This window comes from Mustelus asterias, unplaced genomic scaffold (assembly GCF_964213995.1).
Source record: "Mustelus asterias unplaced genomic scaffold, sMusAst1.hap1.1 HAP1_SCAFFOLD_272, whole genome shotgun sequence".
Classification (NCBI taxonomy): domain Eukaryota; kingdom Metazoa; phylum Chordata; class Chondrichthyes; order Carcharhiniformes; family Triakidae; genus Mustelus; species Mustelus asterias.
Genome location: NW_027590237.1, coordinates 586,594 through 613,040, shown reverse-complemented (window position 1 = coordinate 613,040; position 26,447 = coordinate 586,594). Strand labels below are relative to the sequence as shown.

The following is a 26,447-nucleotide window of genomic DNA, read 5'->3' as shown; positions in this document are numbered from 1 at the left end:
ACCGTACTTCCACTCCTCAATTTCCTTTTTCAGATCACACATGACCGTTGATTCATCTACACTTTCCTTTGCATGGATGATGTGCTAATTTTGACGGTCCTGCAATTTATGTTCAGGCAGTTTGAACAATTCAGGAACATATTCCAAAACAGTCGACTTGACTTGTATCTGCCTCCACACCTGAACCTGTGCCAACTTGAAAAGGGCATGTTCCAGTCTGTAATTCACTCCCGGGTACATGTTATCCTATATGTAAACCACCCCGAACCCTTCGATTAGATTCCAGTCAAAAACTCACTCCTGGGTGTCTGTTACTCTCTATATACTACTCTGAACCCCTAGATTTGTTTTCAGTCTGTAACAGTTTTCAGTCTGTATCTGTTATTCTAAATGCAAACCGCTCTGTGCCCCTCGATTAGATTCCAGTCTGTAATTCATTCCCGGATATCTGTTATTGTGTATATATAAACCTTCCTGTTGTAGGCTTTGATGTCAGCCTTTTAATTGATCACAACTTTACCCTTCATAACTAGACCAAGTCATGAAGTTCTCTTAAACAGCTGTTTTAATGCAAGCTATATAGTGAGGTCCCTGGAAATTCACAGGTCAGAGCGGTAACAAGCCAGGACCCAGAATTCGGGAATGCACAAGCAGTTATAGTTTAAAATTCAATTGCAAGTAATTAGCATATATCAATCAAGTTATAGATGTATCTCTATCCACTCAGTTATTGATTACGGTTACGTCATTCATAAGGTACAGATATTATAAAACCAATCACCTTACGCTTGCTTAATTATAATGTGCAATCAGCATGAAAACTAAATCATGTTAGCTGATCTAATTCATCATTGTTACAAGTTATCAGTAATGTCCCAGTTTGTGCCTGTGTGGATATCACTCCCTTCCAGGTCCAGATGACTGATTTAATGAATTCTCTCAGACCAAAGGTCTTGGTGCTTATTTATGAAAACTTTTGTAACAACCTTTTATTTTCTCATAGTTTGTGATTTTTAACCCTTACACTCCCTGAACCCTCCATTTAGATTCCAGTTTGTGACTCACTCCCAGGTATCAGTTATTCTATATGTAGGGTGCAACGGTGGCACAGTGGTTAGCACTGCTGCCTCACAGCGCCAGGAACCCAGGTTCAATTCCCAGCTTGGGTCACTGTGTGGAGTTTGCACCTTCTTCCTGTGCCTGTATGGGTTTCCTCCGGGTGCCCCGGTTTCCTCCCACACTCCAAAAATGTGCGGGTTAGGTTGATTGGCAATGCTAAATTGTTCCCAAATGTTAGGGGGACGAGCTGGGGTTAAATGCATGGGGTTATGGGGATAGGGCATGGGTGGAGTTGTGGTTGGTGGCAACTCAATGGGCTGAATGGGTCTCCTGCACTGTCGGATTCTATGATAAACCACCCAAACCCGTCGATTAGATTCCAGTCTGTAACTCCTGGATATCTATTAATCTATATATAAATCACCCGAACCCCTGTTAGATTTCAGTCAGTAACTCACTCCTAGATATTTGTTCTATATAGAAACTTCTCTGAACTCCTCGCTTTGATTCCAGTCTGTAACTCGCACCCGGATATCCATGATTCTGTATATAAACCACCCAAACACCTTGACTAGATTTCAGTCAGTAACTCACTCCCAGGTATCTATTCTAAAAATTAGATATCTATTCTCTTATCTATACATAACTCAAACCCATCAATTAGATTCCAGACTGTAACTTAGACCCAGAAATCTGTTGTGCAATATATAAATATCCTCAAATACCTCAATTACATTCCAGTCTGACTGGCTCTACGCTGACATGCATCCAGGGGTGCGTACCTGGGCTGACCCGTGTCCCGGGGGGGGGGGGGGGGGGGGGCGCGTGCTTGCACCGGCCCGTGTCCGGGGGGGGGGGGGGGGGGGCGTGCTTGCACCGGCCCGTGTCCGGGGGGGGGGGGGGGGGGGGGGTGCGTGCCTGGGCTGACCTATGTCCTGGGGAGGGGGGCGTGCCTGGGCTGACCTGTGTCCCGGGGGGAGGGGGGCGTGCCTGGGCTGACCTGTGTCCCGGGGGGAGGGGGGCGTGCCTGGGCTGACCTGTGTCCCAGGGAGGGGGGGGGGGGGTGCGTGCCTGCTAATATATACAGGTCGAGGCCTGTGCTGATGTGTGTGTTTTGTTCCAGCCTGCCACACAGCAGCGGTTATTGACATGGCTAACTGTTTTGGAACACCTGGAGGTTTTCATGGAGATGAGCTCAGCCAAGCTGTGGGGCGAGAGCTGTCGCTGGATGGTGATTATAATCGTACAGTTGGCCAAGTAAGCCGTCTTCACTTGCAATTTCGCTGTTGTCCTCCCTCTGGGCACCATTTTTGGGATGAGCTGGTGTGTGCAAGTCTTTTGTATTGTTATAAGCCTGTGTCTGCTGTTGTCACTGAGCGTTGCCCACAGGGAGAGGCATGTTCATCATTCCGCTCGGCACACCGATTGAATGTGGTGCTGGATGCATTTCCTTCGAACCCGCAGCCTATAATGATTATCCCTGATCTCAATTCAGCACACCCTGTCCAGTTTCCAACTGCTGAAAATCTTGCCTGAATCCTGACTCTTGCCCCCCACCCCCTCACTTAGACTCATAGAGTCATAGAGGTTTACAGCATGGAAACAGGCCCTTCGGCCCAACTTGTCCATGCCGCCCTTTTTTAAAACCCCTAAACTAATCCCAATTGCCTACATTTGGCCCATATCCCTCTATATCCATCGTACCCATGTAACTGTCTAAATGCCTTTTAAAAGACAAAATTGTACCCGCCTCTACTACTACCTCTGGCAGCTTGTTCCAGACACTCTCCACCCTCTGTGAAAAAATTGCCCCTCTGGACACTTTTGTATCTCTCCCCTCTCACCTTAAACCTATGCCCTCTAGTTTTAGACTCCCCTACCTTTGGGAAAAGATATTGACTATCTCGCTGATCTGTGCCCCTCATTATTTTATAGACCTCTATAAGATCACCCCTCAGCCTCCTACGCTCCAGAGAAAAAAGTCCCAGTCTATCCAGCCTCTCCTTATAACTCAATCCATCAAGTTCCGGTAACATCCTAGTAAATCTTTTCTGCACTCTTTCTAGTTTAATAATATCCTTTCTATAATAGGGTGACCAGAATTGCACACAGTATTCCAAGTGTGGCCTTACCAATGCCTTGTACAACTTCAACAAAACATTCCAACTCTTGTATTCAATGTTCTGACTGATGAAACCAAGCATGCCGAATGTCGCATTCACCACTCTGTCCACCTGTGACTCCACTTTCAAGGAGCTATGAACATGTATCCCTAGATCTCTTTGTTCTGCAACTCTCCCCAACGCCCTACCATTAACTGAGTAAGTCCTGCCCTGGTTCAATCTACCAAAATGCATCACCTCGTATCTGTCTAAATTAAACTCCATCTGCCATTCGTCAGCCCCCTGGCCCAATTGATCAAGATCCCGTTGCAATTGGAGATAACTTTCTTCACTGTCCACTATGCCACAATCTTGGTTTCATCTGCAAACTTACTAACCATGCCTCCTATATTCTTATCCAAATCATTAATATAAATGACAAACAACAGTGGACCCAGCACTGGTCACAGGCCTCCAGTTTGAAAAACAACCACCCTCTGGCTTCTGTCAAGAAGCCAATTTTGTATCCATTTCGATACCTCTCCCTGGATCCTGAGAGATTTAACCTTGTGCAACAACCTACCATGCGGTACCTTGTCAAAGGCCTCGCTAAAGTCCATGTAGACAACATCAACTGCACTGCCCTCATCTACCTTCTTGGTTACCCCTTCAAAAAACTCAATCAAATTTAGAACATAGAACAGTACAGACCCTTCGGCCCTCGATGTTGTGCCGAGCTTTGTCCGAAACCAAGATCAAGCTAAATTTGTGAGATATGATTTTCCACTCTCAAAGCCATGCTGACTGTCCCTAATCAGTTCTTGCGTCTCTAAATGCCTGTAGATCCTGTCTCTCAAAATACCTTCCAACAATTTACCTACCACAGATGTGAGGCTCACTGGCCTGTAGTTCCCAGGCTTTTCCCTGCAGCCCTTTTTAAACAAAGGCACAACATTTGCCACTCTCCAGTCTTCAGGCACCTCACCCGTGACTATCGATGATCCAAATATCTCGGCTAGGGGACCCACAATTTCCTCCCTAGCCTCCCACAATGTCCTGGGATACACTTCATCAGGTCCCGGGGATTTATCTACCTTGATGCGCTTTAAGGCTTCCAGCACCTCCTTCTCTGTAATATGTACACTCCTCAAGACATCACTATTTATTTCCCCAACTTCCCTTACATCCATGTTTTTCTCAACAGTAAATACTGATGAGAAATATTCATTTTGGATTTCGCCCACCTCTTGTGGATCCGCACATAGATGACCTTGTTGATCCTTAAGAAGCCCTATTCTCTCCCTTGTTACTCTTTTGCCCTTTGTGTTTGTAGAAGCTCTTTGGATTTTCCTGTGCCTTATCTGCCAAAACAATCTCGTGTCCCCTTTTTGCCCTCCTGATTTCTCTCTTAACTCTACTCCTACACCTCCTATACTCTTCAAGGAATTCACTTGATCCCAGCTTCCTATTCTTCTTGACCAGGGCCTCAATATCCCGAATCATCCAGGGTTCCCTACTTCTGCCAGCCTTGCCCTTCACTCAAAGAGGAATGTGTTTACCCTGAACAGGGTATGTCTGGCGATAATGGATAGGTGCAGGAAAAATAGGGTTGTTGTAGTGGGAGACTTCAATTTCCCTGGTATAGACTGGAAATCGCGTAGGGTTGGGAGTCTGAATGGGGAGGCATTTGTAAAATGCATACAGGAAGGTTCTTTGGAACAATATGTAGATAGCCCGACTAGAGAGGGGGCTATACTGGACCTAGTACTGGGGAATGAGCCCGGTCAGGTCTTCAAAGTTTCGGTAGGGGAACATGTGGCAAATAGTGACCACAATTCTGTTAGCTTTAGGATAGTGATGGAAAAGGATGAGTGGTGTCCCAAGGGTAAGGTGTTGGATTGGGGGAAGGCTAACTTTGGTGGGATTAGGCAGAAATTGGCAGCTGTTCATTGGGAGAGGCTGTTTGAGGGTAAATCCACATCTGGCATGTGGGAGTCTTTTAAGGAACAGTTGTTAGGGCTACAGGACAGGCATGTGCCTGTAAAAAAAGATGGATAGGATGGGTAGGATTTGAGAACCATGGATAACCAGGGAAATTGAGGGATTGGTCAAAAAGAAAAGAGGCATACGTTAGGTCCAGGCAGCTAAAAATGGAGGGAGCTCTGGAGGAATACAAAAAGTAGGAAAGAACTCAAACGAGGAATTAGAAGGGCAAAAAGGGGTCATGAAATGTCCTTGGCAGACAGGATTAAGGAGAATCCCAAGGCATTTTATTCATACATTAGGAACAAAAGGGTTGTCAGGGAAAAAATCGGACCTCTCGGACAGAAGTGGGGAATTATGCTTAGAGCCCAAAGAAGTAGGGGAGATCCTAAATGAATACTTTGCTTCGGTATTCACAAAGGAGAGGGATGTGTTGACTGGGAGTGTCTCGGAGGGGAGTGTTGACCCGTTAGAGAAAATCTCCATTACAAGGGAGGAAGTGTTAGGTTTTTTAGGGAATATAAAGACTAACAAATCCCCAGGGCCTGATGGAATCTATCCAAGGCTGCTCAGGGAGACGAGAGATGAAATCGCTGGGCCTCTGACGCAAATCATTGTCTCGTCACTGGACACAGGTGAGGTCCCAGAGGATTGGAGGATAGCTAATGTGGTCCCGTTATTTAAGAAGGGTAGGAAGGATAACCCGGGAAATTATAGGCCAGTGAGCTTGACGTCCGTGGTAGGGAAGTTGTTGGAGAGGATTCTTAGAGATAGCATGTATGTGCATTTAGAAAGGAATAAACTCATTAACGATAGTCAGCATGGTTTTGTGAGAGGGAGGTCATGCCTCACTAACCTGGTGGAGTTTTTTGAAGAAGTGACTAGAATGGTTGACGAGGGAAGGGCTGTGGATGTCGTCTATATGGACTTTAGTAAAGCGTTTGACAAAGTCCCTCATGGTAGATTGGTGCAAAAGGTTGGATCTCATGGTATAAAGGGGGAGGTGGCTAGATGGGTGGAGAACTGGCTTGGTCACAGAAGACAGAGGGTGGTAGTGGAAGGGTCTTTTTCCGGCTGGAGGCCTGTGACTAGTGGTGTTCTGCAGGGTTCTGTATTGGGACCTCTGCTGTTTGTGATTTATATAAACGATCTGGAAGAAGGTGTAACTGGGGTGATCAGTAAGTTTGCGGACGACAAGAAAATGGCTGGACTTGCAGATAGTGAGGAACATTGTCAGAGGCTACAGAAGGATATAGATAGGCTGGAAATTTGGGCAAAGAAATGGCAGATGGAGTTCAATCCAGATAAATGCGAAGTGCTGCATTTTGGTAGAACTAACGTAGGGGGGAGCTTTACGATAAATGGCAGAACCATAAAGGGTGTAGATACGCAGAGGGACCTGGGTGTGCAAGTCCACAGATCCTTGAAGGTGACGTCACAGGTGGAGAAGGTAGTGAATAAGGCATATGGAATGCTTGCCTTTATAGGACGGGGCATAGAGTATAAAAGTTGGGGTCTGATGTTGCAGTTGTATAGAATGTTGGTTCGGCTGCATTTGGAATACTGCGTCCAGTTCTGGTCGCCACTACCAGAAGGACGTGGAGGCTTTAGAGAGAGTGCAGAGGAGGTTTACCAGGATGTTGCCTGGTATGGAGGGGCTTAGTTATGAGGAGAGATTGGGTAAACTGGGGTTGTTCTCACTGGAAAGACGGAGGATGAGGGGTGACCTAATAGAGGTATATAAGATTATGAAAGGCATAGATCGGGTGAACGGTGGGAAGCTTTTTCCCAGGTCGGTGGTGACGTTCATGAGGGGTCATAGAACATAGAACATAGAACATTACAGCGCAGAACAGGCCCTTCGGCCCACGATGTTGCACCGACCAGTTAAAAAAAAACTGTGACCCTCCAACCTAAACCAATTTCTTTTCGTCCATGAACCTATCTACAGATCTCTTAAACGCCCCCAAACTAGGCGCATTTACAACTGATGCTGGCAGGGCATTCCAATCCCTCACCACCCTCTGGGTAAAGAACCTACCCCTGACATCGGTTCTATAACTACCCCCCCTCAATTTAAAGCCATGCCCCCTCGTGCTGGATTTCTCCATCAGAGGAAAAAGGCTATCACTATCCACCCTATCTAAACCTCTAATCATCTTATATGTTTCAATAAGATCCCCTCTTAGCCGCCGCCTTTCCAGCGAAAACAATCCCAAATCCCTCAGCCTCTCCTCATAGGATCTCCCCTCCATACCAGGCAACATCCTGGTAAACCTCCTCTGCACCCTCTCCAAAGCCTCCACATCCTTCCTGTAATGTGGGGACCAGAACTGCACACAGTACTCCAAGTGCGGCCGCACCAGAGTTGTGTACAGTTGCAACATAACGCTACGACTCCTAAATTCAATCCCCCTACCAATAAACGCCAAGACACCATATGCCTTCCTAACAACCTTATCTACTTGATTCCCAACTTTCAGGGATCTATGCACACATACACCTAGATCCCTCTGCTCCTCCACACTATTCAAAGTCCTCCCGTTAGCCCTATACTCAACACATCTGTTATTCCTACCAAAGTGAATTACCTCACACTTCTCCGCATTAAACTCCATCCGCCACCTCTCGGCCCAACTTTGCAACCTGTCTAAGTCTTCCTGCAAACTACGACACCCTTCCTCACTGTCTACCACACGACCGACTTTGGTGTCATCAGCATCATAGGTTCAAGGTGAGGGCGGGGGAGATTTAACACGGATATCAGAAGGACATATTTTACACAGAGGGTGGTGGGGGCCTGGAATGCGCTGCCGGGCAAGGTGGTGGAGGCGGACACACTGGGAACGTTTAAGACTTATCTAGATAGCCACATGAACGGAGTGGGAATGGAGGGATACAAAAGAATGGTCTAGTTTGGATCAGGGAGCGGTGCGGGCTTGGAGGGCCGAAGGGCCTGTTCCTGTGCTGTATTTTTCTTTGTTCTTTGAACTCTGGTTTACACTTTTGAAAGTGTGCCACTTACCAGATGTCCCTTTGCCTTCCCACAGACTCCCCCAATTAACTTTTGAAAGTTCCTGCCTGATACCATCAAAATTGGCCTTGCCCCAATTTAGAATTTTAACTTTTGGGCCAGACCTATCATTCTCCATAGCTATTGTAAAACCAATAAAATTATGGTCACTGGTCCCAAAGTGATCCCTCACTAACACTTCTGTCACCTGCCCTTCCTTATTTCCCAAGTGGAGGTCAAGTTTTGCCACCTCTCTAGTTGGGCCATCCACATACTGAATGAGAAATTCCTCCTGAATACACTTCTTTTGGAGGCCTGCCTTACACTCCAACAACGCTTTCTCACTCATTTCCTCTCTCCTGCCCCCCCCCCCCCTTATGGATTCCTATCCGAGGTTCCCCTGGGCATCTTTTCCCCCCAGGTTACTCACCCCCATTTACATTTTGAGATGATCCTGCCTTTCTGACATCCCCGATCTCCTGACAAGCAGAAACCTTTACTCTCTGTTGAAATTCACTTCCAGAGCCACCCTGAGGATACTGCTGCTGCTCTGGTACAACGCTGGGATCCAGACGTCTCCCCCCATCACACCACTTGACAGAGAGAGACATCTGCAAAGGAGCAGCATTGAAGGTGAGAGAGCAGCTGCTCCCTATTGACAGCAAGGAGAAATGACCAGAGATAATGGTGACAGATAGAGACAGACAGGATAACCCCCTCAGCACTTGCACTCTGACCCCGGAGTTCTGTGCCCTTGGCTCTCTTTCCCCCTGACCCTTTTTGCACTGCTTCTCCTCCCACCCCAGCTCTCTTGCACCACCAACCGTGCCCCCACTGTGCCCACAGCCTGCTTCGCACCCCCTCAACAGCCCTCTTTGTCCTGCCCCCAGTCCTCTTCCCACCCCAGTCCCCCCTGTGCCTCCAGCCTGCCTACCCTTGTCCAAACTGCCTGTCCACGCTTGAGCCCCCTGCCCAGCACCTTCTGTCCCCTTTTCCTGTGTCCACTGATGCTCCTCCTGTGCCCTCTGCTCACTCCTCCCACCCATCTCTCCTGCTCCACTTAACAGAATTTCTCCACCATTTTTTCAATTTAATAGACAGTTACATAGAGGGTGAAGAATACTCGCAAGCTAGCTGCGGCACATTTATTGGACAACGTTCAAGGAGGGTACTCCGGACTCTTAACTGCCGTGAGTGACTCTTCCTTATCCATTGTATGTATGACCATAGCTTGTCCACTTCACCAATCGTTGAACACCATTAATGGCTCATGGGGAGCTTCTACTCTGGGCCTCAGGGTCATCATTTCAGTTTTGCATGACAGCAATGCACTGTGGGAGGGTCGGTGCCGAGGGTGCGCTGCGCTGTGGGAGGGTCTGTGCTGAAGAGGCGCGGCGCTGTCGCAGGGTTGGTGCCAAGGGGTTGTGGCGCTGTCGCAGGGTCTGGGGGGGGGGGGGGGGGCGGCGCTGTCGCAGGGTCTGGGTGGGTGGGGGGGGGGGGGGGGAGCGCGGTGCTGTCGGAGGCTCGGTGCGGAGGCGCGGTGCTGTTGGAGGCTCGGGGGTGGGGGGGGAGGGGGCGGTGCTGCGGCCGAGGGGGTTGGGGGCGCAGGGAATCTAAACGTGAGCATGCATCATCTCTGCTGGTTTCTTATCATGTGACTGCAAGTGCGGTGGGTGGCAATGTGACTGAAATGTTTGAGAGATTTGTGTTGAGTGTAACCTCGGATGTTTCTGTTCCAGCTCCATCACTGCAACTTCGTCACTGGGGAATTCCTCAAGTGGAGGAGAGACAGCAGAGATCCCAGGAGGAGATTCAGCAGCCTCCAACCCCCCTCAGCCAAATGGAGACCCTAGCCGAGTCACTCTACATCACCCGGCCATTGTTACACCGTATCCTACACTGCAAAACAAGGAGGCCATTCAGTCCCTCAAATCTGATATAGGAACAGGAGGAGGTCATTCAGTCCCTCAAATCTGATCTATATGAACAGGAGGCGGCCATTCAGCCTCTTGAGTCCATAACTTTGCAAATGGAAGGTGGTCATTTAGCCCCTTGATGTTTGCATAGTGATAGGAGGAGGCCATTCAGCCCCTCGAGTCAATATTCAGCAATTAAAGGTGGCCATTCAGCTCCTTGATGTTTGTGTAGGAAGAGGTGAGAGGCCATTGCCAGCTACTCTGAGCACTGGGTTTCCTGTGTGTGGGAGTAGGTTGTTTTCCTTAGCCCTCAAGCTCCCAGTCCTGGCATTAGGAATATGGGGACAGAAATCCTGGAAGCCATGGCTGGTGTCTGGAATGTTGGACATTGCGAGGTGAGTCAGAGCCCACACAACACTGAGTCTACAGGTAGAGAGAAAATCCAGTGAATTAACCTGTTCACCAGAATCCAAGTCACACTGACACCTGCGCACAGTCTTGTCCACAGGGATTGGAGTTATACTGACACCAGCGCACAGTCCTGTTCACAGGGATTGGAGTTATACTGACCCCAGCGCACAGTCCTATTCACAGGGATTGGAGTTATACTGACACCAGCGCACAATCCTGTGTAAATTAATCTGGCCACAACACATTGATCTGTTAGCCACCATCTGACTTTGTCGCTGTTGTCCTGTATCTTGTAACTGGTGTGTTTCCCACAGCTTGAATTTATTGAGACCCCCCAAGCAGATGAGGCAGGCTGAGCGTGCTGAACTGCGAAGACGCACCTTCCTGTTGCTGTATTACTTGCTGCGATCCCCATTCTACGACCGATACTCTGAGTGAGAGACTTTTGCTTTCTGATTCGTACCTATGTTGGGTATTTTGGCCCCTCCATAGGGTTTTGGATGGTATCTAGCCCATTTTTACAGCAGTGGGAGGAGTATCCAGAGACCCTGTTAACAGGACACCGGGTTGGAGGTGGTGGTATCTGGGCTCTTGTTTAAAGCACACTGGGTAGGTAACTGGAACTCTATTTACGTGACACTCTAATGGGGGGTTTGGAGTCGGGTGGGGGGGGCGGTGTGGCTGGCAGGGGCCAAAGTATGTGGATCCTTGTTGACATTCTATGTGCTGCTTAGGATCCTTGGACATGGCTATTCGGTGAGTTCCAACTGTCTTTTCTTCCTTGTAACCAGTGATTATCCTAGAGTTGCGCCTCTCACCCATTTGTGCTTCTCTTTCCAGGAGTAAGATCCTCTTTCTGCTCCGGGTTCTCGCTGACTATGTTCCAGGCGTGGGTCTGGTGGCTCGTAAGTATTGACAGCTGCACAAGTATATTTCTGCTGTGGGATTACTTGCCTCATTGTATGGGAGCTTCTAGCAAACAATGATCATAATATAATAGAATTTCACATTCAATTTGAGAGAGAGGAAGTGTGAGTCTAAGGTCAAGGCCTTACCCTTATACTTATACTTATTTGCACTTAAGGACAGAGTTGGCTGTAGTGAACTGGGAAAATAGATTAAAAGGTAGGACAGTAGGGGAAACAGTGGCAGATATTTAAGGGCTTGGCTCTCAGCAAAAATATATCTCATTGAGAAAGAAAAACTGCATGAGAACACAGTAAGAGTTTTAACAACACCAGGTTAAAGTCCAACAGGTTTATTTGGTAGCAAACACCATTAGCTTTCGGAGCGCTGCTCCTTCGTCAGATGGAGTGGAAACTAACTGAGGAAGTTAAGAATTGTATCAATTTGAATGAAAATGTTTACAATACTGCAAAGATTGGTGATAAGCTAAAAGATAGGACAGGATTTGAGACCAGCAAAGAACAGAAAAATTAGGAAGAAATTAGTGAATGAGCAAAAGTTAGCTAGAAGTAGAAAAACAGATAGTAAGAGTTTCTACAAATGGTGAAAAGGAAAAACATATAACTAAAGTGAACATTGGTCCTATAGAGTGAGACTGGGGAATTAATAATGGTAAACGTGGAAATGGCAGAAGCCATTTTGGTATTTTGTGCCTGTCTTCACTGTAGAAGACATTTTTTTTTTAAAAACCCAAAAGGACTTGAAACAAAAAGTAAAAGGGAACTATTTCAAACGATCACAATTACTGGGGAGAAAACACTGGAAAACTATTAGAACTAAAGATTGACAAGACCCCTAGAGCTGATGACCTGCATCTGAGGGTCTTAAAGTAAGTGGCTGTCGAGGTAATGGATGTGTTAATTGTAATTTTCCCAAACTCTCTAGATTCTGGAAAGGTCCCAGTGAATTGGGAAACCATTAATGTAACACCTCTATTCTAGAAAGGAGAAAGACAAAGCAGGAAACTATAGACCAGTTAGCTTAATGTCTGTCATAGGGAAAAAGCTAGAATCCATTATTAAGATAAGAGGACCTATAGAAAATCATAATGATAAGGCAGAGTCAATATGGTTTTGTGAAAGGGAAATCCTGTTTGGTTAATTTATTAGAGTTCTTATGAGGAAGTAACAAACCAGTTGAATAAAGGGGAATCTGTAGATGGTGGGGAGGTTGGATTTCCAAAATGCATTTGACAAGGATGCTGCATCAAAGTTTACTACACTAAGAGCTCATGGTAACATGTTAGTGTAGATTGAGGATTGATTAGCTAACAGGAAGCAGAGAGTAGGGATAAGTCGGTCAGTTTCAGGTTGGCGAGATATTGATAGTGAAGTGCCACAGAGATCAGTCCTAGGTCTTCAACTACTTGCAATCTATATTAATGACTTGGATAAAGGGACCAAGGTGTAACAAATTTGCTGATAAAAAGATAGGTAGGAAAGTAAGTTGTCATGAGGAGGTGAAGATCAACAAAGGGATTTAGATAGATTAACTGAGTTGGCAATGATTTGGCAGATGGAGTACAATATGGGGATCAATGTAAACTTGTCCACTTTGGCAAGAAGAATAGAAAGGCAGAATACTATTTAAATAGAGAAACATTGCAGAACTCTGAGGTACACAGTGATCTGAATGTCCTGGTACATGAAACACAAAATGTTAGTCTGCAGATACAGCAAGTGACTCGGAAGGCAAATAGAATGTTGGTGTTTATTGGGAAGCTTTACTGCAGCTGTAAGAGGCACATCTGGAATAATGTGTAATGATTTGGTCTCCATACTTAAAGGATTGCATTAAAGGTAGGTCAAAGAAGGTTCAGTCGACTGACTGATTTGGGATTAAGGGTTCTTGCGAGCACAGGTTGGGCCTGTATCTATTGGAGTTTAGAAGAATGAGAGGTGATTTTTTGAAACATAAGATTGTGAGGGGATGCAACTAGGTGATGCTGAGAGGATGTTTCTCTTTTGTGGGGGGGGGGGGGGTCGCAGGCGGAACTAGGTGACAGTTTAAATTTCAGATGTTTCGATTTTAAGATTTGAGATGAGGAGAATTATTTTCTCCGATGATCACTGATCCAAGGGACTCGCTTCCCCAGCAAGCAGTGGAGGCCAGACCATTGAATCTATTCAAGACTGATTTTTTTATGTAAGAGAGAATCGAGGATAATTGGGGAGGGAAACGGGGAAGTGCAGTTAAGACTATAATGAGATAAGCCATGACCTTGCTGAATGGCAGAGGAGGCTAAAGGGGCCAAATGGCCGCCTCCTAATTTTTGTGGTGTGTTCTTGTTATTCCCCTTCTCCTTTCTGTAATCCAGATGCAATAGGGTGAGAGGGAGGGAGCAGGAATCGTGCACAGAGAAACCCTTTGGAGGTTTGGGTCTTTGGGTGGAGAGGGGTGGGTGTGGGTTTGATCAGGAACTCCCAGGACCGGGTCAGGAAACAAGGATTCTGATAGGATGGAGTCAAAGGCTAGTCGCGGGTTGGGGGAGCCGTTGATCCAGATGTTTGATCTAATGATGCTGATTTCTCTCTGTTCCAGGTCCACTAATGGATTACTTGCCTGTTTGGCAGAAGATATATTTTTATAATTGGGGTTGATCAGCCTCTCAGACCAGTATATTGGAAAGTAAATTGTACTGCTCATAATGAACTGTATTCAACCAGCAAGGTACGGAACTTGGACCATCAGAGATTCTCTTTCTAGCGTCTCATCCTGAAAAAATGCAACTGAGACTATCTCAGTCTGACTGCGCTGCGGCCGGCCCGTGGTCTGACTGCGCTGCGGCCGGCCCGTGGTCTGACTGCGCTGCGGCCGGCCCGTGGTCTGACTGCGCTGCGGCCGGCCCGTGGTCTGACTGCGCTGCGGCCGGCCCGTGGTCTGACTGCGCTGCGGCCGGCCCGTGGTCTGACTGCGCTGCGGCCGGCCCGTGGTCTGACTGCGCTGCGGCCGGCCCGTGGTCTGACTGCGCTGCGGCCGGCCCGTGGTCTGACTGCGCTGCGGCCGGCCCGTGGTCTGACTGCGCTGCGGCCGGCCCGTGGTCTGACTGCGCTGCGGCCGGCCCGTGGTCTGACTGCGCTGCGGCCGGCCCGTGGTCTGACTGCGCTGCGTGAAGGAGACCATGCCACAGTCTAACTAAACAACTGTATAGTGACCAGCTCAGTTAACTGCAAAACTATGACGGCTCACAACCTGACTCTAACTTGCTGTCTGACCATTCCTGATTACACCAGGTTAACTGTAGCGGGCTGTCAGACTATTGTAGGTGCCCACAACCTCCAATTGTGCACTAATGCAAGGGCCTGACACACAATCTGGGGCATGTCAATGGGAAGCGGTTGTCCAGATCCTTTGTGACAGAATGGGACTGGACATGGTTCTGGGCCAGACTATATTGAAGTCGTGACTAAATATTCTGTGCACGGCCGCTGAACACATCTGCAATGGTAAGCCCTCCCCACCCTGTGCCAGCTGTGTGTTGGGGGCATATAACACTGCTCACCTGGAACGTTCGTTGATTCAGACAGTATAGAGGTGATTGACTCCAATAGAAGGATGGTGATTGATAAAGTTTAATCTATCTGACCCCACGATGAGTGGAAATTGTGGGTAATAAATGGATCTTTATACATCGTTCTTTCAGTTTCTGTTCTTTCATCTCTCTCATATTTTGGGAGGGGTTGGGGCTATCAGTGCTGACAATCCCTGCTGGGAACCTCCAGCCACTTGACACGCAATCAAATTGAGAGGGGCCAGCAATTCCCCTCTGAGACACTTCCTGGACAGTAAGATGTCTCACAACACCAGGTTAAAGTCCAGCAGGTTTATTTGGCAGCACAAGCTTTCGGAGCGCTGTGTTGTGAGACTTCTTACTGTGTTCACCCCAGTCCCAATGTCGGCATCTCCACATCACACTTTTTCGGGAATCAAGACTGCTGGTTTCAAGGACGAGAGAGAGGAAAGATTGGAGGTGGGATAGAGAGGGAGAAATTGGGGCGGGGGGACCACTGGGGGGAGAGAGATAAGATTTCATTTTGGAAAGAGCAGGAAGCTCTACCGTCTGTGGACTGGCCGTGTCTGAGAAAACTGGGTGACTTTCCGGCAAAATAGGGCAATGCCGCGGCGAATATTTTTCTCTTCTGAAACTGAGGTAATCTATTGAGAACAAAGAAAATTACAGCACAGGAACAGGCCCTTCGGCCCTCAAGCCTGCATTGACTATGCTGCCCGACTGAACTAAAACCACCTACCCTTCCGTGGACCATATCCCTCTATTCCAATCCTATTCATGTATTTGTCAAGACGCCCCTTAAAAGTCACTACCATATCTGCTTCCACTACCTCCCCCGGCAACGAGTTCCAGGCACCCACTACTCTGTAGAAACTCTGCCTCGTACATCTCCTTTAAACCTTATCCCTTACACCTTAAACCTGTGCCCCCGAGGAATTGACTCTTCCACCCTGGGAAAAAGCTTCTGACTATCCACTCTGTCCATGCCTCCCATCTTGTAGACTTCTATCAGGTCTCCCCTCAACCTCCGTCATTCAAGTGAGAACAAACCAAGTTTCTCCAACCTCTCCTCATTGCCAATGTCCTCTGTACCGGGCAACATCCTGGTAAATTATTAACGATAGAGGGTTGGCAGCAGGAGAAATACTTAATACGATTAATGTTACCAGAGAGGCAGTGCTGAGTAGACTAATGGGACTGAAGGTGGACAAGTCCCCGGGTCCGGATGGAATGCATCCCAGGGTATTGAAAGAAATGTCAGAGGTAATAGTGGATGCGTTAGTGATTATTTATCAAAACTCGTTGCATTCTGGGGTAGTGCCGGTTGATTGGAAAACGGCTAATGTTACGCCGCTGTTTAAAAAAGGAAGGAGACAAAAGGTGGGTAACTATAGGCCGGTCAGCTTAACGTCTGTAGTAGGGAAAATGCTGGAATCCATTATTAAGGAGGAGATAGCAGGGCATCTGGATAGAAATGGTTCGATCAATCAGACGCAGCATGGATTCATGAGGGGAAAGTCGTGCTTGACGAACATGTTGGATTTTTATGAAGATGTGACTAGGGCGGTTGATGGAGGAGAACCGGTGGATGCGGTGTTTTTGGATTTCCAAAAGGCGTTTGATAAGGTGCCCCATAAAAGGCTGCTGAAGAAGATTAGGGCACACGGAGTTGGGGGTAGTGTGTTAAAGTGGATTGGGGACTGGCTATCCGACAGGAAGCAAAGAGTCGGAATAAATGGGTGTTTTTCCGGTTGGAGGAAGGTAACTAGTGGCGTGCCGCAGGGATCGGTACTCGGGCCGCAACTGTTTACCATTTATATAGATGATCCGGAGGAGGGGACGGAGTGTAGGGTAACGAAGTTTGCAGACGACACAAAGATAAGTGGAAAAGTGAATCGTGTGGAGGACTGAGAAGATCTGCAGAGAGATTTGGACAGGCTGAGTGAGTGGGCGAGGATATGGCAAATGGAGTATAACGTTGATAAATGCGAGGTTATACACTTTGGAGGAAATAATAACAAATGGGATTACTATCTCAATGGAAACAAATTAAAACATGCTACCGTGCAAAGGGACCTGGGGGTCCTTGTGCATGAGACGCAAAAGCCCAGTCTGCAGGTACAACAGGTGATCAAGAAGGCAAATGGGATGTTGGCCTATATTGCGAGGGGGATAGAATATAAAAGCAGGGATGTCTTGATGCACCTGTACAGGGCATTGGTGAGGCCGCAGCTGGAATACTGTGTGCAGTATTGGTCCCCTTATATGAGGAAGGATATATTGGCATTGGAGGGAGTGCAGAGAAGGTTCACCAGGTTGATACCGGAGATGAGGGGTTTGGATTATGAGGAGAGGCTGAGGAGATTGGGTTTGTACTCGTTGGAGTTTAGAAGGATGAGGGGGGATCTTATGGAGACTTATAAGATAATGCGGGGGCTGGATAGGGTGGAGGCGGAGAGATTCTTTCCACTTAGTAAGGAAGTTAAAACTAGAGGACACAGCCTCAAAATAAAGGGGGGTCGGTTTAAGACAGAGTTGAGGAGGAACTTCTTCTCCCAGAGGGTGGTGAATCTCTGGAATTCTCTGCCCACTGAGGTGGTGGAGGCTACCTCGCTGAATATGTTTAAAGCGCGGATGGATGGATTCCTGATCGGTAAGGGAATTAAGGGTTATGGGGATCAGGCGGGTAAGTGGTACTGATCCACGTCAGATCAGCCATGATCTTATTCAATGGCGGGGCAGGCTCGAGGGGCTAGATGGCCTACTCCTGCTCCTATTTCTTATGTTCTTATAAATCTTTTCTGCACCCTCTCCAAAGCTTCCACATCCTTCTGGTAGTGTGGTGACCAGAGTTGAACACTATATTCCAAGTGTGGCCTAACTAAGGTCCATAAAGCTGCAACATGACTTGCCAATTTTTAAACTCAATGTCCCGCCGATGAAGGCAAGCATGCTGCATGCTGCCTTGACTACCTTCTCTACCTGCATTGCCACTTTCAGTGACCTGTGTCCCTGTGCACCCAGATCCCTTTGCCTATCAATACTCTTAAGGGTTCTGCCATTTACTGTATTTCCTATTTGTATTCGACCTTCCAAAGTGCACGTGTTTTTTAAGAATTGTAAGGTTTTATTTTGAATAGTAGTGTTTGCTAACAGTAATAAAACTTACTAATATTGCTGAGAAACTCAACATGCTGACAGTTTTTTTTGTCTTGGACTCATCAGCGCATGTTTGCAACAGTTTATACTGAAAGAGAAGTGCTGATTGGTTGGCAGATGGACTCTGCCAAACTTTTGTTTAAATTTGCATCATGTTCCCTGGCGCATCTGACTGCCTCTGCCAATCAGTCCACCTGCTAACCATAGAATCCCTACAGTGCAGAAAGAGGCCATTCAGGCCATCAAACCTGCACAGATTCTGAAAGAGCATTCCATGCAGGCCCTCCTCTCTGCCTTTTCCCTGAAACCCTGCGCATTTGCCAAGGCTAATTCACACCTTTGGACGCTAAGGGACAATTTAATATGGTCAATCCACCTAACCCCCACATTTTTGGACCATAGAAAGAAACTGGAGCACCCAGAGGAAACCTACTTGTTCGGAGTCCAACTGCTAACCAATCAGCAATCATGTGCTTCCTGCCTGGTGCAAGGGTTCAGGACGTTTCCTCTGGGCTAGAAAGTAACTTACCATGGGAGGGGGAGGGTCCAGTTGTTATGGTCCATGTGGGTACCAATGACGTGGTTTTACTTTGCATTCTGTAATAAACAATGTTCTTTCATTGGTTTCATGAGTCATTTCCCTCCATCATAAGGTTCCACCTTCAAGCAGACCTAACAAACCCATCCCCTCTCTCTTCCAGTCTCCAATTCAACTGACTAATTTCTGAGACGGATATATTTCTGATAAAGAACAGGTTAAGAGGATATGAGGTACAGGTAGGGGGATGGATTTGAGACCAGGAAGAGATCAGCCATGATCTGGTTGAATGGCAGAGCAGGCTCAGAGGGCTGAATTTGCCACCTACTGCTTCTAATTCTTATGTTCTTATGCTACAGATTTCAGGACAAGCGGATCTGTCTGCTCTGCCCACAGGTTGCTCAGCAATTATCAGCAATCTACATTCTGAGGCTCTAAACCACAATCGAGTTTCAGGTGGATATTGAAATGAAACCCCCACACAAACAAATGTTGTTGGTTTAGCCTGAAAACTGATCACTGCTTCCTTACCAGCACAGAAACATTAACAACTATACCTTCTTTCTAATGTTTACCCATGCAATTACCCTTAAAAATATCTGCTTTCCTGAGTGCACAAGATTGACACTGTCCCACTTTTTCGTCAACCTGGGCATCCAGACGTGCCCACCAAAAATAATTATGCTAATTCCTTCTTCTGGATGTCCTTTAAGAACTCTTCCACGCAAACTTGCTGGAATAATCGCTCTGATACCCCACGATAGACACCCATCTTGGATGGTTAACTCAAGCTTTCTTGACATAGGGTTTCAAGTCTGAATGCGTACAATGTGTTCCAATTATCATTCCTTTCGATACCACACCCCTCACCTTCCCCATCATGGGATTGTTTCTGGTATGTCTCTGAACTTGAGAAGCTGTCACAGGCAAATGATCTACCAGCAAAAGCTTAAAGAATACTAGCAAAACTAGTTGCTGGTATCTGTTCAATAGGTAAATGCAAGTGTGATAAGAATGTGCAAATAAGCAACGCTGGAGTGCCTTTATAAGGCCTAAAAACAGTAGCTAAGGGTAAATGATCAGTCAATAATGTGAAATGACAACCATATGAATAATGATACAACTTACACCAAAAACTTTACTCAATGCTTCTTAGCTGAGCATAGTTAGATTCAGCACTAGTCAGGGTACTCTAAGCAAGAACTATTCGTGGTTGTTCTCCCAAAGGTATAATATGTGAAACTACTGCCCCTACTCCATAAAGTGAAGAGTCACAAGCAAGCAGTAATGATAGCCTCGGATTAAAATGAACCAATACTTCCAGACTTCTGCAAAGCATCTTTGACATCCTTGTCTGCTTCTTCACATTCCATTGTCCAGTCCCATAGCTGTTTCTCACTAGTAAATTATGTAATGGTGTAAATAATATAGCTAACTTGTGAGATGTGGGAGATCCATAACGCTTCCAGCGTCTTGGACAACTGCATCTGCAGGAAGTGCACCCGGTTGCAGCTTCTTACAGATCGCATGGATCGGTTGGGGCAGCAGTTGGATGCACTTAGGAGCATGAAGGTGGCGGAAAGCGTCATAGGAGCTTTAGAGACGTGGTCATGCCCAAGGTGCAGGCAGATTGATAGGTGACTGTTCGAAGGAGCAGGCAGTCAGTGCAGGAATCCCCTGTGGTCGTCCCTCTCTCTAACAAGTATGCCGTTTTGGATACTGTTGGGGGAGGGGGTGGAATGGCCTATCGGGATAACAGCAGCAGCAGCATCCAGGGCAGTGGCACCATGGCTGGTTCTGTTGTTAAGCAGGGAGGACAAAGAGCACTACAAAGAACAGTACAGCACAGGAAACAGGCCCTTCGGCCCTCCAAGCCTGTGCCGCTCCTTGGTCCAACTAGACCAATCATTTGTATCCCTCCATTCCCAGGCTGCTCATGTGACTATCCAGGTAAGTCTTAAACGATGTCAGCGTGCCTGCCTCCACCACCCTACTTGGCAGCGCATTCCAGGCCCCCACCACCCTCTGTGTAAAAAAAGTCCCTCTGATATCTGAGTTATACTTCGCCCCTCTCAGCTTGAGCCCGTGACCCCTCGTGATCGTCACCTCCAACCTGGGAAAAAGCTTCCCACTGTTCACCCTATCTATACCCTTCATAATCTTGTACACCTCTATTAGATCTCCCCTCATTCTCCGTCTTTCCAAGGAGAACAACCCCAGTCTACCCAATCTCTCCTCATAGCTAAGACAGGCTGTCAGTGCAACATCCTGGTAAACCTTCTCTGCACTCTCTCCAACGCCTCCACGTCCTTCTGGTAGTGCGGCGACCAGAACTGGACGCAGTACTCCAAATGTGGCCTAACCAGCGTTCTATACAGCTTTTATACTCTATACCCCGTCCTATAAAGGCAAGCATACCATATGCCTTCTTCACCACCTTCTCCACCTGTGTTGCCACCTTCAAGGATTTGTGGACTTGCACACCTAGGTCCCTCTGTGTTTCTATACTCCTGATGACTCTGCCATTTATTGTATAACTCCTCCCTACATTATTTCTTCCAAAATGCATCACTTCGCATTTATCCGGATTAAACTCCATCTGTCACCTCTCCGCCCAATTTTCCAGCCTATCTATATCCTGCTGTATTGCCCGACAATGCTCTTCGCTATCCGCAAGTCCAGCCATCTTCGTGTCATCCGCAAACTTGCTGATTACACCAGTTACACACCTTCTTCCAAATCATTTATATATATCACAAATAGCAGAGGTCCCAGTACAGAGCCCTGCGGAACACCACTGGTCACAGACCCCCAGCCGGAAAAAGACCCTTCGACCACTACCCTCTGTCTCCTATGGCCAAGCCAGTTCTCCACCCATCTAGCCACTTCTCCTTGTATCCCATGAGCCTTAACCTTCTTAACCAACCTGCCATGTGGGACTTTGTCAAATGCCTTACTGAAATCCATATAGACGACATCCACGGCCCTTCCTTCATCAACCGTTTTTGTCACTTCCTCAAAAAACTCCACCAAATTTGTAAGGCACGACCTCCCTCTTACAAAACCATGCTGTCACTAATGTGATTGTTCCGTTCTAAATGCACATACATCCTGTCTCTAAGAATCCTCTCCAACAACTTCCCTACCACGGACGTCAAGCTCACCGACCTATAATTTCCTGGGTTATCCCTGCTACCCTTCTTAAACAGCGGGACCACATTCGCTATCCTCCAATCCTCAGGGACCTCACCCGTGTCCAAAGAAGCGACAAAGATTTCCGTCAGAGGCCCAGCAATTTCATCTCTCGTCTCCCTGAGCAGTCGAGGATAGATGCCATCAGGCCCTGGGGCTTTGTCAGTTTTAATGTTCCCTAAAAAACCTAACACTTCCTCTCTTGTAATGGAGATTTTCTCTAACGGGTCAACACCTCCCTCCGAGACACTCCCGGTTAACACGCACCTCTCCTTCGTGAATACCGATACAAAGTATTCATTTAGGATCTCCCCTATTCCCTTGGGTTCTAAGCATAATTCCCCTCCTTTGTCCCTGAGAGGTCCGATTTTCTCCCTGACAACTCTTTTGTTCCTAACGTATGAATAGAATGCCTTAGGATTCTCCTTAATCCTGCCTGCCAAGAACATCTCGTGACCTCTTTTTGCCCTTCTAACTCCCCGTTAGAGCAATAGTTACAGGGGACTCTAAAGTTAAGGGTACAGATAGGCGCTTCTGTGGACGTGAAAGAGACTCCAGGATGGTATGTTGACTCCCTGGTGCCAGGGTCCAGGATGTCTGAATGGGCAGAAAGCATTCTGAAGGGAGAGGGTGAACAGCCAGAGGTCGTGGTGCATATTGGTACTAACGACATAGGTAGGAAGAGTGAAGACGTCCTGCAGCAGCAGTTTAGGGAGTTGGATAGAAAGTTAAAAGGCAGGACATCTAGGGTTGTCATCTCCGGATTATTCCCTGTGCCAGTGAGGCTAGGAATAGGAAGATAGTACAACTCAACATGTGGCTAAACAGCTGGTGTAGGACAGAAGGTTTCAGATATCTGGACCATTGGGGTCTCTTCCAGGGCAGGTCGACCTGTACAAGAAGGATGGGTTGCATCTAAATTGGAAGGGCATAAATATTCTGGCTGGGAGGTTTGCTAGTGTTACACGGGAGGATTTAAACTAGTTTGGTAGGTTGGTTGGAACCAAAGCAAAGGTGAATTAACTGAAGGGGAACCAGAGAGTAGGACCAGTAAGACTCAGAGCAGGCAGGGTGTGGTTGCTAATCGAAGAGGATCTGGTGGACTGAAGTGCATTTCTTTCAATGCGAGAAGTGTAACAGGTAAGGCAGATGAACTTAGAGCTTGGATTAGAACTTGGAACTATGATGTTGTTGCCATTACAGAGACTTGGTTAAGGGAAGGACAGGATTGGCAGCTTAACATTCCAGGATACAAATGTTTTGGGTGGGATAGAGGGGGATGTAAAAGGGGTGGGGGAGTTGCATTACTGGTTAAGGAGAATATCACAGCTGTACTGCGGGAGGACACCTCAGAGGGCTCATACAGCGAAGCAATATGAATAGAGCTCAGGAATAGGAAGGGTGTACCCACAATGTTAGGGGTGTACTATAGGCCGCCCAACTGCCAGTGGGAGATAGAGGAACAGATATGTAGGCAGATTTTGGCAAGGTGTAAAAGTAATAGGGTTGTTGTGGTGGGAGATTTTAATTTCCCCTATATTGACTGGGACTCACTTAGGGCGGGCATGGATGGGGCAGAATTTATAAGGAGCATCCAGGAGGGCTTCTTGAAACAGTATGTAGATAGTCCAAGTAGGAAAGGGGCCATACTGGACCTGGTATTGGGGAATGAGCGCGGTCAGGTGGTCAATGTTTCAGTAGGGGAGCAGTTCGAGAACAGTGACCACAATTCAGTAAGCTTTAAGGTACTGATGGATGAAGGTAAGTGTAGTCCTCAAGTTAAGGTGCTAAATTGGGGAAGGCTAATTACAACAATATTAGGCAGGAACTGAAGAATGTAGATTGGGGGCAGATGTTTGAGGGCAAATCAACATCTGGCATGTGGGAGGCTTTCAAGTGTAAGTTGATAGGGATTCAGGACCGGCACATTCCTGGAGGGATGAAGGATAAGTATGGCAAGTTTTGGGAACCTTGGATAACGAGAGATATTATGAGCCTAGTCAGAGAAAAAGGAAGCATTTGTCAAGGTTCGGAGGCTGGGAACACACTAAGCAAGTGTGGAATACAAAGAAAGTAGAAAGTAACTTAAACAAGTAGTAAGGAGGGCTAAAAGGGGTCACGAAAAAGCATTGGCCAGCAGGATTAAGGAAAATCCCAAGGCTTTTTATACATATAAAGAGCAAGAGGGTAGCCAGGGAGAGGGTTGGCCCACTCAAGAGCAAGGAAGGGAATCTATGCGTGGAGCCAGAGGAAATGGCCGATGTATTAAATGAGTACTTTGTGTCAGTATTCATCAAAGAGAAGGACTTGGTGGATGATGGGTCTGGGAAAGGATGTGTAGATAGTTTGAGTCACGTTGAGATCAAAAGGAGGAGGTATTGGAGTTCTTGAGAAACATTAAGGTAGGCAAGTCCCCAGGGCCTGATGGGATATACCCCAGAATACTGAGAGAGGCAAGGGAGGAAATTGCTGGGGCCTTGACAGAAATCTTTGTATCCTTGCTGGCTACAGGGGAGGTCCCAGAGGATTGGAGAACAGCCAATGTTGTTCCTTTGTTTAAGAACGGTAGCAAGAATAATCCAGGTAATTACAGGCTGGTGAGCCTTACATCAGTGGAAGGGAAATTATTGGAGAAGATTCTTCGCGACAGGATTTATTCCCACTTGGAAATAGGAGACGTATTAGTGAGAGGCAACATGGTTTTGTGAAGGGGAGATCGTGTCTCACGAACTTGATCGAATTTTTCGAGGAAGTGACGAAGATGATTGAGGGTAGGGCAGTGGATGTTGTCTACATGGACTTCAGTAAGGCCTTTGACAAGGCCTTGTGATAGACTAGTGCATGGGATCAGAGGTGGCTAGCAAGGTGGATACAGAACTGGCTCAGTCATAGAAGACGGGGTAGCAGTGGAAGGGTGTGTTTCTGAATGGAGGGCTGTGACAAGTAGCGCTCCTCAGGGATCAGTGCTGGGACCTTTGATGTTTGTAATATATATAAATGATTTGGAGGAAAATGTAACTGGATTGATTAGTAAGTTCAGGTCGCCCCTCAACCTCCGTCATTCCAGTGAAAACAAACCAAGTTTCTCCAACCTCTCCTCATAGCTAATGCCCTCCATACCAGGCAACATCCTGGTAAATCTTTTCTGTACCCTCTCCAAAGCCTCCACATCCTTCTGGTAGTGTGGTGACCAGAGTTGAACACTATATTCCAAGTGCGGCCTAACTAAGGTTCTATAAAGCTGCAACATGACTTGCCAATTTTTAAACTCAATACCCCAGCTGATGAAGGCAAGCATGCCGTATGCCTTCCTGACTACCTTCTCCACCGCCACGTTCAGTGACCTGTGTACCTGTACACCCAGATCCCTTTGCCTATCAATACTCCTAAGGGTTCTGCCATTTACTGTATATTTCCTATCTGTATTAGACCTTCCAAAATGCATTACCTCACATTTGGCTGGATTAAATTCCATCTGCCATCTCTCTGCCCAAGTCTCCAACTGATCTATATCCTCTGATGGCCCTCATCGCTATCCGCAAATCCACCAACCTTTGTGTCGTCCGCAAACTTACTAATCAATCCAGTTACATTTTCCTCCAAATCATTTTTATATATACAAACAGCAAAGGTCCCAGCACTGATCCCTGAGGAACACCACTTGTCACAGCCCTCCATTCAGAAACGCACCCTTCCACTGCGACCCTCTCTTCTTCTCGGGAGCGGAGAAGCTACGGCATCTCCTCCGGAGCCTTCAACATGTCATTGATGAAGACAAACATCTCGCCAAGGCCATCCCCACTTCTTGCCTTCAAACAACCGCACAACCTCAAACAGACCATTGTCTGCAGCAAACTACCCAGCCTTCAGGAGAACAGTGACCACGACACCACACAACCCTGCCACAGCAACCTCTGCAAGACATGCCGGATCATCGACACAGATGCCATCATCTCACGTGAGAACACCATCCACCAGGTACATGGTACATACTCTTGCAACTCGGCCAATGTTGTCTACCTGATGCGCTGCAGGAAAGGATGTCCCGAGGCATGGTACATTGGGGAAACCATGCAGACGCTGCGACAATGGATGAATGAACACCGCTTGACAATCACCAGGCAAGACTGTTCTCTTCCTGTTGGGGAGCACTTCAGTGGTCACGGGCATTGGGCCTCTGATCTTTGGGTAAGCGTTCTCCAAGGCAGCCTTCATGACACACGACGGTGCAGAGTCGCTGAGCAGAAACTGATAGCCAAGTTCCGCACACATGAGGACGGCCTCAACCGGGATGTTGGGTTCATGTCACACTATCTGTAATCCACACAGCTTGCCTGGACCTGCAGAGTCTCACTGGCTGTCCTGTCTGGAGACAATACACATCTCTTTAGCCTGTCTTGATGCTCTCTCCACTCACATTGTTTGTATTTTAAAGACTTGATTAGCTGTAAGTATTCGCATTCCACCCATTATTCTGTAAATTGAGTTTGTGTCTTTATATGCCCTGTTCGTGAACAGAATTCCCACTCACCTGAGGAAGGGGCTTAAGTCTCCAAAAGCTTGTAGCTTTTGCTACCAAATAAACCTGTTGGACTTT

At 47.1% G+C, this 26,447-nt stretch overlaps 1 protein-coding gene across 3 annotated transcripts; it reads left to right on the top strand.

Moving 5' to 3' along the window:
* LOC144486025 (peroxisomal membrane protein PEX16-like) lies at window positions 1-26,447 on the top strand. Of its 3 annotated transcripts, XR_013496211.1 has the most exons (11): window positions 1-234; window positions 2,183-2,316; window positions 8,681-8,790; window positions 9,255-9,347; window positions 9,897-10,046; window positions 10,396-10,468; window positions 10,799-10,918; window positions 11,325-11,389; window positions 13,992-14,120; window positions 19,018-19,114; window positions 25,477-26,447. XR_013496211.1 is itself a non-coding variant. In XM_078204136.1 (9 exons), the coding sequence occupies exons 1-9, from the start codon at window positions 73-75 to the stop codon at window positions 14,048-14,050; spliced, it is 966 nt and encodes a 321-aa protein (XP_078060262.1). In that variant the 5' UTR covers window positions 2-72; the 3' UTR covers window positions 14,051-18,739. The 3 variants fall into 3 exon arrangements, 1 of the variants encoding a protein (XP_078060262.1); XR_013496210.1 differs by lacking the exon at window positions 25,477-26,447 and having other exon boundaries at window positions 19,018-19,273; XM_078204136.1 differs by lacking the exons at window positions 19,018-19,114; window positions 25,477-26,447 and having other exon boundaries at window positions 2-234; window positions 13,992-18,739.

What these genes read in the sequence shown, in the direction of transcription:
- LOC144486025 (XM_078204136.1), top strand. Translation starts at nt 73, where the DNA reads ATGGATGATGTGCTAATTTTGACGGTCCTGCAATTTATGTTCAGGCAG. An exon ending in GCAAAGGAGCAGCATTGAAG is followed by an intron (nt 8,791 to 9,254) that starts GTGAGAGAGCAG and finishes TCAATTTAATAG; the next exon opens with ACAGTTACATAGAGGGTGAA. An exon ending in CACCCGGCCATTGTTACACC is followed by an intron (nt 10,047 to 10,395) that starts GTATCCTACACT and finishes TCAAGCTCCCAG; the next exon opens with TCCTGGCATTAGGAATATGG.